Source organism: Watersipora subatra, chromosome 8, assembly GCF_963576615.1.
Source record: "Watersipora subatra chromosome 8, tzWatSuba1.1, whole genome shotgun sequence".
In the NCBI taxonomy this organism is placed as follows: Eukaryota; Metazoa; Bryozoa; class Gymnolaemata; order Cheilostomatida; family Watersiporidae; genus Watersipora; species Watersipora subatra.
The window spans coordinates 3305250-3318682 of record NC_088715.1 but is presented as its reverse complement, the minus strand read 5'-3'; the positions used below and the strand labels follow the sequence as shown (position 1 = coordinate 3318682).

General features: G+C 36.0%; 1 protein-coding gene across 1 annotated transcript in view; it reads right to left on the bottom strand.

Annotated features, from left to right (window-relative positions):
• The window catches only part of LOC137401585 (neurogenic locus notch homolog protein 1-like), a 46865-nt gene that overhangs the window by 20606 nt on the left and 12826 nt on the right, over positions 1 to 13433 (bottom strand). Inside the window, exons 11-18 of the mRNA XM_068088014.1 lie at positions 13028 to 13145; positions 10496 to 10729; positions 7902 to 8012; positions 6681 to 6902; positions 3392 to 3570; positions 3055 to 3190; positions 1667 to 1879; positions 471 to 624 (exon numbers count right to left, since the gene is read on the bottom strand). Coding sequence (XP_067944115.1) covers positions 471 to 624; positions 1667 to 1879; positions 3055 to 3190; positions 3392 to 3570; positions 6681 to 6902; positions 7902 to 8012; positions 10496 to 10729; positions 13028 to 13145 — 1367 coding nt within the window. The remainder of the gene's footprint in view (positions 1 to 470; positions 625 to 1666; positions 1880 to 3054; positions 3191 to 3391; positions 3571 to 6680; positions 6903 to 7901; positions 8013 to 10495; positions 10730 to 13027; positions 13146 to 13433) is intronic.

Sequence of the window (13433 nt, the reverse complement as noted above, 5' to 3'; positions counted from 1 at the left end):
ATGTGAGTAGAGGCACACAGAAAAGGCTTCTACTTTACCTAAGAGAGACAGAGGTAGTGATAGATTTTGAGGCATAGCTTACTCGGGTTTAGACTAGTTCAGTTTAAACGAAAGTGGTAAAACATAAAATAATAATATATATAAACTAAGTTACTTTTCATCTTCACCAACCTTCACTTACAATGCTGTGACATTTTAAGAACCATAAAACATCAAACACCTGCTGACACTGAATGACACATGTCTTGTGTCGAGCTGATCCCAAGCAGAGGTTTGAATGAACATTAAGACTTTGACGGTATTTAAAACAATCTGCTAAAACTGAAAACCTATCTTTTGAATATTACCGTTACTCAATGTCGACTAGTTTGTTGCATTTTCAAGCTATCGAGATTTATTCCAAGCGTCTTGACCTTGACAGGCTATAAGCTCAAATACTGACTAGTAACATTTTAGAACTACACTCTTACCAGTTTCTGACTGGGTCACACACTGAACCTGGCAGCTTGTCAGCGCAGGCAGATGCGCCTACATCAGAGGTACAGGACACAGGGTAGTCCACACATTCACCATCGAATCCATGGAGACAGTCACATTTGCTGTCAACGCAATACTCTTCCACTCCTGCGTAATAACAGTTTGTGCTTTAATAGTAATAGCAGTGAGACAACAGCTGTATTTGTTAAACATTTTGATATTATGCCAAGCAATGAAGCAGTAAAAGCTAAATTGCAATACCACGTAGCTCATTAGAGATACATATTCAATATTTTTAAATATGTTACATTGAGCTGATGTTAAAAATTAAATACAAAATTAAATTATATATTGTTAAAAATGTCACAATAACAAATGTAAAACTAATATACTGTAGGCTGAGCGCAAAATTGTTATAACTTCATATAAAACAAGGGAAGTTACAAGAATTTTGTGCTCAGCCCATAATACTATGTTCTGGCTTGCTAAGAAATGTGCTCATGATATGACAACTCCCTCCTATGTGCAGCAACCCAATATTATATCCATAAAGTTCTGGTGTTTATAAGAATAATGAAGTAATGAGTGAAGCAAAAGTACAAAGAAAGCCTATAAAAATTGAACTTTTTATATTGATGAGACAACTCCTATAAGTACCTGCAAGGTGACAGGATAGAACAGAAGACAAATTTGGTGTCATAAAAACTAGCATGTTGCGAATTCTGGCATGTTGCTGTGAAATCGCTATCTCCTTGACAGCAAAATGTGTTTATCTCTGTTCATGTAAACAACCATTGCTGATGTGTTCCGACGTATTATAGCTAGCTGGCAAATTATATAACTAACTAGTTGTCTGTACAGTACACATAATACAATTTGATTAGCTAATGCCAAGTGCATTCTCTCATAGACCCACCTAAACCTATGTGTATACGCTAGTTTTAATTGAAATTATTTTTGCACTCAATAATAAATTAAATGATAAATTTTCTCCTTTTTGCTTTGAGGTACAGATTTTCCACTTGTCTAAGACTGGGTACCACCTCAGGGTGTCTATTTTAGAACTAAAAACACAGACAATGTCTGATGATCCCTGCTTCAGTTACTAGGAGAAGGGATTATGAGATGCGCCGAGTACTCTATCTTAGTATAGACTGTTCAAAACGCGTTGTTAGACAGGCAGACCTACCGCAGTCGCTGTCAGATAAGCAGCTAGTGCCAATCTTGACACCGTTTATGCAGAGTTGGCCATGACAGTACTGTGTGTTGGTGCAGTCGCTAGGAGAAAGGCAGATTGTGCCATTAGATGTCTGACACAGTTCAGTAGAAAAGTCGCAGAAGAGATGAGAAGGACAGTAGGTGATGGAGAGATCACTCCCAGAGCATGAGATTCTACAGAGACCTGCGAAAGACATTATTAGAACTGAAGCATATTTATTCATATTTATTTGAGCAAAACAATATAATACATTTATATTATATAACATAAGAAGGAAAAATATTTCTACAAGGACACCTTCTACCGGACCAATGATGCAAGCAAATCAACAACAGCGAGGCTGTTTACTACCACTCTGTATATCAGAAAAAAGCATCACATCATTTGCAACTGGTTCAGGTTTGAAACCAACAAATAACCTAGTTTTAAAACACTCTAGACTGTGTATTGTTGTTATATATTATAGTGTTTGATTATGCTGCAATAACTGATACTAGGCGATGCATCGCTGCTAATCAAATACAACAGGCGTTTCTAGAGTTAAGTAGCACCTATATACATTTATAAAATAATATACAGTTTTCAAGCTTACTTGAAAAAGTATTAGTACATTAGTTAGTCTTTAGTGTACGTGAGAAAGTATTAGTACAGATTAGCTAATGCTTTTCAAACTCTTCAAGTTGTCTGTGCAATACCCTCGGGCGGTCGTTTGTTGTATAACCATATGAGAGGTAAATGGGAGAATACATGTATAAGCTATATGCTAGAACTTGACTCAATAGAAAAGTTTTAGCAGAGACTTCCAAACTTTCATATTAAAAAACAGAAATAAATTATTGTTATGATCATTCAGAGACTCTATTTAAACAACTGAAACTCAACATTAAGTATGATGAACCAAGTAAAATGCATAAACATATTTTATTTCTGTTCGAACATAGTGTTCATGTGAGAGGAAGCAACAAGCAAAAAGAATAATATACTAACATTTATATAAAGCAATGTACATAAGCTATAAAAACCTAAACAACAGAACTAGCAATTACGTGGAAATGAGACTTGATCGGCAATAATTATAGGGGAACCTTATTTGTACAGTTAAATCTCAACCCTAGTTATACAGTTAAATCTCAACCCTTGTTATACAGTTAAATCTCAATTTATGATTGCCTCTAAATTTGAATTTTTTAACACACAATGAGAATTATTAGCAAGTATTTGCCTTAACATATGTGACCTCTCATGTGAAAGGTCACATATAATGCAATTTCAAACGACTCAAATTTTGGGGTTTTACTATTGCACAGAAGGCAAGAAAGTAAGATGCTCATAAAAATGCTCATATGACTAGATCTCACCATTTATGCAAGAGAAACCATTTCCACAGTCGGTGTCTACAGAGCACTGACCAGCACAGACTCCTTCATGGCACTGCAGGTTCTCTGCGCACTGAGAGTTGTCTGCACATTCTTCTCGGCAGCCATCAGCATAAGCCTATGGAGATATAGTTATAAAACATACTAATGAATTTTATTGTTTAAGCCATTATGGGATATTGATGTCTATTCGTCTATGGCACTAGCATAGTAATGCACTTGGAGAGAGTCAATATTGATGTCTATTCACCTATGGTACTAACATAGTAATGCACTTAGGGAGAGTAAATACTGATGTCTATTACTATCATCTACTCACCTTGCATTTCTTTGAACAGTAGCCTTGGATACAGACTTGGGTTGGAGCACAAGAATCATCTTGAGTGCAAGAATCTAAACACAGACCCATTTGACAACTCTCTCCAGGAGCACAGTCTACGGACGACTTGCAAGAGAGCCCACAGATTCCCTGAACACAGGCTTGAGGACACTCATGGTCTGCAGAATAGTAAAGAATTTTTACTGACAATGGCAATAGTACGATATATTTTTTGTGCAAAGACTTTAATTCCACCAAACTAGATGAATGCTATGTGTTGCCTGAGTAATAAAAGTCTTTGCACAGAAAATATATTTTTATTTTACATATACAACTGTTAACATTCTAACTTTCAAACTTCATATCATGATAAAAGTGTTTTGTGCAGTTCAAATAAATTAAGAGAAAAATAAAACAACTGTAAAGGTGTTTAAATGCAAATGTGAAATGATTATTAAGTAATGGCTAAATAAAGTCTGTTTTGCTACAATTACAATGAAAAATTAATTGGCAATAATACAATTGATACGAACTGAGAAAACAAAATCAAAATCATGAATATGTTGAATTACTGACAATTAGTATATAGAACTGTGTGTATAAAAAGTTGCTGTTGCAGCAGAAGCTATCTATCAAAGCTTTGAATACAACGACACTGGTATCTCTCGATACTTATACAACCATAAAATATGAAATATCGAACGGTCTTTGTCTAATACTATGTCTGACTGAATGAAGAGAGAATGTAGAGGCTATTACTACTCAAGATAATATAATTGTCCATGTAACAAATATTTAGCCTTTTCAATTTTACCGATCAGGCCTTAAGAACAACCAGAAATAGGGTTATAACAGCACATTTGAAATTGAATCGGCGCATTTTAAAATTGCAAAGTAAAAACATATGTAGGTAATGAGCGATGGCAAAAAATCATTTAAAAGCTTTCTACAAAAACAAAGTCAAAAGGGAATATTAATTAATAATAAAACAAGCATATTTAGCGCGTGCAATCGCAATAAGTATAGATAAAAAGCACAAATGTTAAGAAAGGCTTTGCCTAGTGGTAACACGCGCTAGTAGTAGAATGTAGCAGTTTGAATGTCGGGAGTTCATATGACGGCGATTTTTCATCGCTAAAACTTTATTGCTGTAACTCTACCGCATTAAATTCTGAGCGAATGATTTTTCTGCCCGAATTCAAAACGATTTTCGAAAAACCGATATACTGCTAATATTTAAGCATTATCTTGAGAATTAAAACATATATCGTTTCACTGTAAAATGCACCTTATTCAGAACAAAATGTTCTACAAGGCAAGTATAAAATTGTTTAGTGAATCTCACACTCACAATCTTTCTGACGGTTTCTTGCGCAAACTCACAAAATCTTTGACGCTTACTTTGCGTTAAACAAACGCGGTGTGTTTCTTATTGCCACGACGATAATGATCTCATTTTTCCGTTTTGAAAAATAATTAGAAATAGAATTGTTCAACCAAAGAATTTTCTATTGGTTGCACATGATTGGCAACATGATTGTTTCATTGGAGAGAGAATTAATCTGGTCTAGCTATTGTGTGTCATAATAAAAAGAACAAGTGAAACCCTAGTGATGAGCCAATACATCGGCTTACTGTCAGTACTTACTGTAGCAAAAGAGATAACTAGACAGATAAATGACAGACAGACTTTGAGATTTATATATTTACTAGCTGTGCTACCCAGCGTTGCCCGGGTAATAAAAAATGTCTGGACAGAAAATTGATTTGTATTTAACATATAACAACATTTCTCATTCTTATTTTTCAAACTACATATCATGAGAGAAGTGTTTTGTGTAGTTTAAATTAAATAAGAGAAAAATGTAAACAACTGTAAAGGTTTTAAAACTTTGTCAAACAACTGTAACGTTCAAGCAATTAGCCTGGCACATTCCAATGGAAAATTGCAGTAGGCTGCTAGGCTTCTAATGATGGTACTCCATGACATTGCATCAGCATAGTTGTCCAGCTGCAGTTATTCTAACAATAGCTATAGCCGGAATGCAGACAAGCATACGACATACACACAGACATACTTTGAGAAATATATATATAGATATATAGTATATATATAAATATATATAAATTATATATAGATACTTGTATATAAATATATAGATCTCAAAGTCAAACTTTGAGATTTATATATACATGTATAGTATATATATAAGTATATATACTATATATAAATTTATACTATATATATAGTATATATATATATAAGTATATATACTATATATAAATTTATACTATATATATAGTATATATATAAATGCATATACTATATATATTATATACTATATATATTATATTATATTGATATAGTATATATTATGCATATATAGTAAATATTCGCACACCGACTTTAAGAGAAGAAATGCTCGTACAGTCATGACACAGTGGTATAGAGTGAGCATACCTAGAGTCATGACCCAGTGGTATAGAGTGAGCATACCTAGAGTCATGATACAGTGGTATAAAGTGAGCATACCTAGAGTCATGACACAGTGGTATAGAGTGAGCATACCTAGAGCCATGACACAGTGGTATAAAGTGAGCATACCTAGAGTCATGACACAGTGGTATAGAGTGAGCATACCTAGAGTCATGACACAGTGGTATAGAGTGAGCATACCTAGAGTCATGACACAGTGGTATAGAGTAGGCATACCTAGAGTCATGACACAGTGGTATAGATTGAGCATAGCTAGAGTCATGACACAGTGGTATAGAGTGAGCATACCTAGAGTCATGATACAGTGGTATAGAGTGAGCATACCTAGAGTCATGACACAGTGGTATAAAGTGAGCATACCTAGAGTCATGACACAGTGGTATAGAGTGAGCATACCTAGAGTCATGATACAGTGGTATAGAGTGAGCATACCTAGAGTCATGACACAGTGGTATAAAGTGAGCATACCTAGAGTCATGACACAGTGGTATAGAGTGAGCATACCTAGAGTCATGACACAGTGGTATAGAGTGAGCATACCTAGAGTCATGACACATTGGTATAGAGTAGGCATACCTAGAGTCATGACACAGTGGTATAGATTGAGCATAGCTAGAGTCATGACACAGTGGTATAGAGTGAGAATACCTAGAGTCATGACACAGTGGTATAGAGTGAGCATATCTAGAGTCATGACACAGTGGTATAGAGTGAGCATACCTAGAGTCATGACACAGTGGTATAGAGTGAGCATACCTAGAGTCATGACACAGTGGTATAGAGTGAGCATACCTAGAGTGCAGGTTCGCACACAGATGTGTCTTCTGCATACACTGCCCTCCGCACATTCATATCCTTCGATACAAGACAGAAGGCATTGCCCGCCTTCGCAGTACTGCCCTCTGGCACACTCGCTGTGATTGGTGCATCTGATAGAACAAGCCTTGCTATTGGCTTCACAAAACTGGTGGACATCACAATCTGAATCCATGGAGCAACCAAGGGCGCAGAGACCTAAATTATAGTCGAAAGAAACAAATACAAAAATTTGAAACACTGTAAAGGTTTGTAACTTTCACAAAAGTCTGTGGTGATCAAAAGAAACAATCATTCTGGTTTCTACTTCCAAGGAAGGAAATTGAGAAAATAAAATAATGCTTCCTATTATTTTGTGCTTTCTTTAAACATCCAATGCTGGAATGGACCGGAAAAAATGACAGCAGCGCAGAAAAAAGTGTAAGGTTTCACTGTTAACTATTATATTCAAATAGTTTTTTGTTCCCAAAATGCTGGACGATTGACATATACTGCATAATGACTTGCATGAAGGCTGCGAAAACGAACTTTTAATACTTGCAGTGGGAACAGTAACGGGAAATGCAGGTATTTCTGCGCGCAAAAAAGAAAATAAACTAGATTTTATGCGAACCACCACCTGCTTTTTGTCTGTCTGCTGTCTAAATACGTCTGCTGTTTAAATAGGTCTGCTGTCTAAATATGTCTGCTGCCTAAATATGTCTGCTGTCTAAATACGTCTGCTGTCTAAATACGTCTGCTGTCTAAATACGTCTGCTGTCTAAATACGTCTGCTGTCTAAATACGTCTGCTGTTTAAATACGTCTGCTGTCTAAATACGTCTGCTGTCTAAATACGTCTGCTGCCTAAATACGTCTGCTGTGTAAAGGTTGGTACTTATAAAATGGTCCCATTATGGTCACCATTGAACTGATTAGTGGCTACAAGCAGGGAATGTTTGACTCCAGACCCCTTCACCAGTCTAGCATGCAACAATAATAACTTTTTTGTAGAATGAACGGACAATTCATAATTTTAGCAGATTAGGTCTGTTTTAGCCAGTTTTAGCCAATACAATAAAAAAAATCCCTAAAAATCAGAAATAACCATTCTACATAGAATGATGGCAAAAGGCGAAATCATGAGATGTATCGAACTTAACGGCTTAACGCAAAATGGCAAATAACAAACTTCAATTTCACTGCTATCATTTTATACCTTCAATACACGAGAAACTCGGATATTCCGTACAGACATCAGTACAGTGAGGGTAGCAGTTTCCTGACACACACGATGAGTTGGCAGAACATTGGGAATGCATGCCGCACCCTACAACGGAACGTGTATATTACTGTTCTGGTTCTGGGGCTACAAATGACCAGACTGTTATCTGAGTGAGCTGTGGTTAGGAAGGACAGAGACATACACCACTACCTAGCAGAGTTGGTAACTTTTCTGTAGAAGCTTTTGAGAAGAGATCAAAATTTAACTTTGACAAGAGATTAAAGTTTATAAATTTTAAGACGAGATTGACTCTTAATCTAGTGAATCTACTCTAAGTTTTTAATTTCACAAGAGCCTTAACCTTTTCTTTAGCAATCCCTAATCCATTGGAAGAATAGACAAGCAAGAGTTGGCAGAACATTGGGAATGCATGCCGCACCCTACAACGGAACGTGTATATTACTGTTCTGGTTCTGGGGCTACAAATGACCAGACTGTTATCTGAGTGAACTGTGGTTAGGAAGGACAGAGACATACACCACTACCTAGCAGAGTTGGTAACTTTTCTGTGAACGCTTTTGACAAAAGATCAAAATTTAACTATGACAAAAGATCAAAATTTAACTTTTGACAAGATTAACGTTTATAAAGATTAAGACGAGATCAACTCTTAATCTAATGAATCTACTCTAGGTTTTTAGTTTTAACAGGAGCCTTAACCTTTTCATAACCTCTGATAGGATTATAGGTAATTACTTTAACAATTCCTAATCTATTGGGAGTTGACAAGGAGTAGCAAGACAACTACACATAGGCTGTTACCATGTTATGCCATGAGAAAGCTTTTCGATTGAGTTTTGAAACAGTGATCTAGCCTTATAGCTTGAGGACAGCACTCTAGCTTGAGGCCTTTAGGACAGAACTCTATCCTGAAGGCTTTAGGACAACACTGTAGCCTGAGGGCTTCAGAACAGAACTCTATCCTGAGGGCTTTAGGACAGCACTCTAGCTTGAGGCCTTTAGAACAGAACTCTATCCTGAGGGCTTTAGGACAGCACTCTAGCCTGAAGGCTTCAGGACAGCACTCTAGCTTGAGGCCTTTAGGACAGAACTCTATCCTGAAGGCTTTAGGACAACACTCTAGCCTGAGGGCTTCAGAACAGAACTCTATCCTGAGGGCTTTAGGACAGCACTCTAGCTTGAGGCCTTTAGAACAGAACTCTATCCTGAGGGCTTTAGGACAGCACTCTAGCCTGAAGGCTTCAGGACAGCACTCTAGCTTGAGGCCTTTAGGACAGAACTCTATTCTGAAGGCTTTAGGACAACACTCTAGCCTGAGGGCTTCAGAACAGAGCTCTATCCTGAGGGCTTTAGGACAGTACTCTAGCCTGAGGGCTTTAGGACAGCACTCTGGCCTAAGGGCTTTGGGCCAGAACTTTAGACTGAGGGCTTTACAGCAGAACTCTACCCTGAGTGCTTTAAGGCAGCACTCTTTAGGTGAACTCTCTTGTGGGGTGAGGCTCTGTCATGGGGCGCTGGTTTGACTTCAGCGAACATAGCGTTTTTGTCTTTTTAGTTTGATATTTTGACTGTCATATCATAAAGTGCGATTGCACCTTCACTACACTAAGAGGAAGTCGCTCTCTCATTGTCAGAGTGTGCACAGGGGAGCATTTGATCTGGTGTAGAGGTTTTGTTTGCTCTGAGCATGTGCGCCAAGGGCACAGGTAGAATGTGAAGCGTAGCTTATTTTTTAGCGCCATGTAGTTTGACAAAAACATTTAGAGCTTACCGCACTTTTCGGACTATTAGCCGCTACTTTTTTCTGACGATTTGAGCCATGCGGCTTATATAAGGGTGCGGCTATTCTGTCGCTTTTTCTTTCACTGCTAGGGTGCATCAACCAGAATCTCCGGTTAGTGCGCCTCTAGCGGTGAAAACAAATACAAAACAATGCTTAACGGTACTGTTCCGTTAGACACTAGGTTAAAAAGCATCGGTTAATACAAAATCGTGCCGTTAGGCACTGTTTCGTTTTAAACAGCAAGGTTGCTGCCGTATTAAAAAGCACTGTCCTGAGTTCTGCGGCCTATACAAAGGTGCGGCCCATGTATTGTTTTATTATCGTTTTTTGGAAAATAAAGCAGATGTGGCTTATATAGGGGTGCGTTTTATAGTCCGAAGAGTACGGTAATTAAGGGTTTCATTTTATTATCTCAGTATCTTATTTTTTTCAACTTCAGATACGCTGTAAATGTATCCTGTTACAGTCATTAAAGTTATTCTTTGTTGTAGGCTGATACATATTTCTTTTTTCTCTTTAACATTAATAAGGTTACAGCGTTATAAAGATGCATACTTATTAAAATTTAATATACAAATGAGTGTTTATAGCTGCAGGGTAGGGAGCAAGATGTTCTTTTTTTCCTTGAAAAAGAGGGGGAGGGGTGTGACAGAAAATAATTGAAAAGCGCTATAACAACATATAACATTCCAGTTTAAGGACCAGTGTAATAATCACACGAGACAATGGTCCAATCTGAATTGTTTAAATTTACTAATTGGCACCAGATGAAATCAATACCTACGTGTAAAATGAGGCCCACTTCCATCTTTTCCAGTCATTTCTATGCACTCACTACCCAACAGTATTGTGCCAAGAGGACACGCACAGAGATCATGCATTTCATGACACTTCAAGTTGGCAGGACAAGACAGGTATCTGTCTGACTGACAACTGACAGGTGGTTCAGAGGCCACACACTCATCTGCTCCATTTCTTACGCAGTCACATCTGCCATTCAAGCATTCTCCATTAAAACCTGCAGAGAAAATAATTATATGACAGCAAACATTAAAACATTACTAAAATCAACAGTTTAGAATAAATTCTGAATGATTTTTTCTATGACAAATATGAGAGAAGCTACCTAAGGCTCGCATTCCTGCAGTATGTAAAAATATAAGTTGTGTACATTGGTCTTCAGGAGTATTCACGAAACAAGGTTGTTTTAATAACTGTTCCTTACAATCACTTTCACAGACAAATTTGTCGACATCGTAAGATTCTAGCAAATATTTGACATACACAGTAATGTATAAAATTTCCAACTTTCAAACTATCATGAAACACTCCAGTTTTGTACGAGAAAGCAAAAAACAGTAATAATAATTGAAAATAAGAAGTATAATTAGTAAAAATACATATTAAGTTAGTTTAAACTTCATCTAGTGTAAGCTTGAGCAAATTATACCATATATTCCTAGCAAACGATCAATATTACTCTTCTAGAATGTAAACCTCTTATAACATAAATTTCACTGAAAGTAAAAGATTTATGTAAAGTTTTTGGTTCGTATTACGTAAAAAATTCTATACAACGTAAAGTGTCAAGTCAGCGCGAGTTCTCAGACTCAATATAAACAAAGAGAGCCCTATAATTGTCAGCCTTAACAGCTGCCGTCTCTCTTGTCATACTTAGAAAAAAATTTATGTTTGGTGATATCTCTTATATTGTTTTTATGTCATTTTGACACGTACAGCATTGTTTTCTTTTTGTAGCAGAAATTTTGCTGTGGAGAAAGTGAAAAGTATCAATTTAAACTGAATGCGTGTCTCCTTAATTTAATCTAAAACTACTGGATAATGGAGCCTAAAACTACTGTGATAATGGAGCCTAAAACTACTGTGATAGTGGAGCCTAAAACTACTGTGATAATGGAGCCTAAAACTACTGTGATAATGGAGCCTAAAACTACTGGATAATGGAGCCTAAAACTACTGTGATAATGGAGCCTAAAACTACTGTGATAATGGAGCCTAAAACTACTGGATAATGGAGCCTAAAACTACTGTGATAATGGAGCCTAAAACTACTGTGATAATGGAGCCTAAAACTACTGTGATAATGGAGCCTAAAACTACTGTGATAATGGAGCCTAAAACTACTGTGATAGTGGAGCCTAAAACTACTGTGATAATGGAGCCTAAAACTACTGGATAATGGAGCCTAAAACTACTGTGATAATGGAGCCTAAAACTACTGTGATAGTGGAGCCTAAAACTACTGTGATAATGGAGCCTAAAACTACTGTGATAATGGAGCCTAAAACTACTGTGATAATGGAGCCTAAAACTACTGTGATAATGGAGCCTAAAACTACTGTGATAATGGAGCCTAAAACTACTGTGATAATGGAGCCTAAAACTACTGTGATAATGGAGCCTAAAACTACTGTGATAATGGAGCCTAAAACTACTGTGATAATGGAGCCTAAAACTACTGTGATAATGGAGCCTAAAACTACTGTGATAATGGAGCCTAAAACTACTGTGATAATGGAGCCTAAAACTACTGGATAATGGAGCCTAAAACTACTGTGATAATGGAGCCTAAAACTACTGTGATAATGGAGCCTAAATCAAAGAAAGTGATAAAGTTGTCGATACAAACCAATAATAACGCAGTTACTTTACTATCATTGATTTAAAATATTAATTTTCATTTTTTGCATTCTAAATGGCAAAAGGAGTGAATTTGGAAAAACTTATAATGGCTATTGAGGCTATTGACACGCATTTTACAATTTGTATAACATAAAATCCCTATAATGTAAATGTATTGGGAATGGCTTATATTGTTGGAGCATCTACTAAATATTGAGAACAAATGAGACACCTCCGATTGGTCCAACACTTGAATATTCATGTATTATTAGTTGAAAGTGGAAAGGCAAATTCGATATCAATACTGATTGGATATCAATACTGATTGGATATCAATACTGATTGGATATCAATACTGATTGGATATCAATACTGATTGGATATCAATACTGATTGGATATCAATACTGATTGGATATCAATACTGATTGGATATCAATACTGATTGTCACATGATGAACATAAAAATTAAAACATAAAAATTGTAAACTTATTAGCTGACAGATGATGTTCAGAACTTCATAAATATAGTATAAATAATAAATAAATAAATATAAACTTCATAAAATTGAAATCCAACTTAATGTTTTTCTTTAAATTTACTTGACTGGGGATTTTCAATTTCTGCTGCTGATAACAACATTGATGACAAACACAATTATGCAAAAACTTACCACACTTGGAGATATCCGTAACAGTACACCTGACCTCTCCTTCAGGTTTACTGAGAAAGTGACATGTGCCAGTCTTTTGGTTACAGTAGAGGTTGTAGTGGTTACAGTCCTCATCCAACTAAAATATGCATATTAGCAGACATTTTTACAGAAGAGAGTTCAACTCCAATAAAAGGGGTCAGTATACCAACACCAACGACCATTGGTCAATCAAGGTTGGCTTGAAACACTATTGGTTATTTGTCAAATTTTGATTGTGAGTTGTCAACCTCACTACGTATATATATATATATATATATTATATATATATATATTATATATTTAAATTAAATATAAATAAATATAAATTATTTATTATATATATATATAATTATTATATATTATGTATGTATTATATATATATATA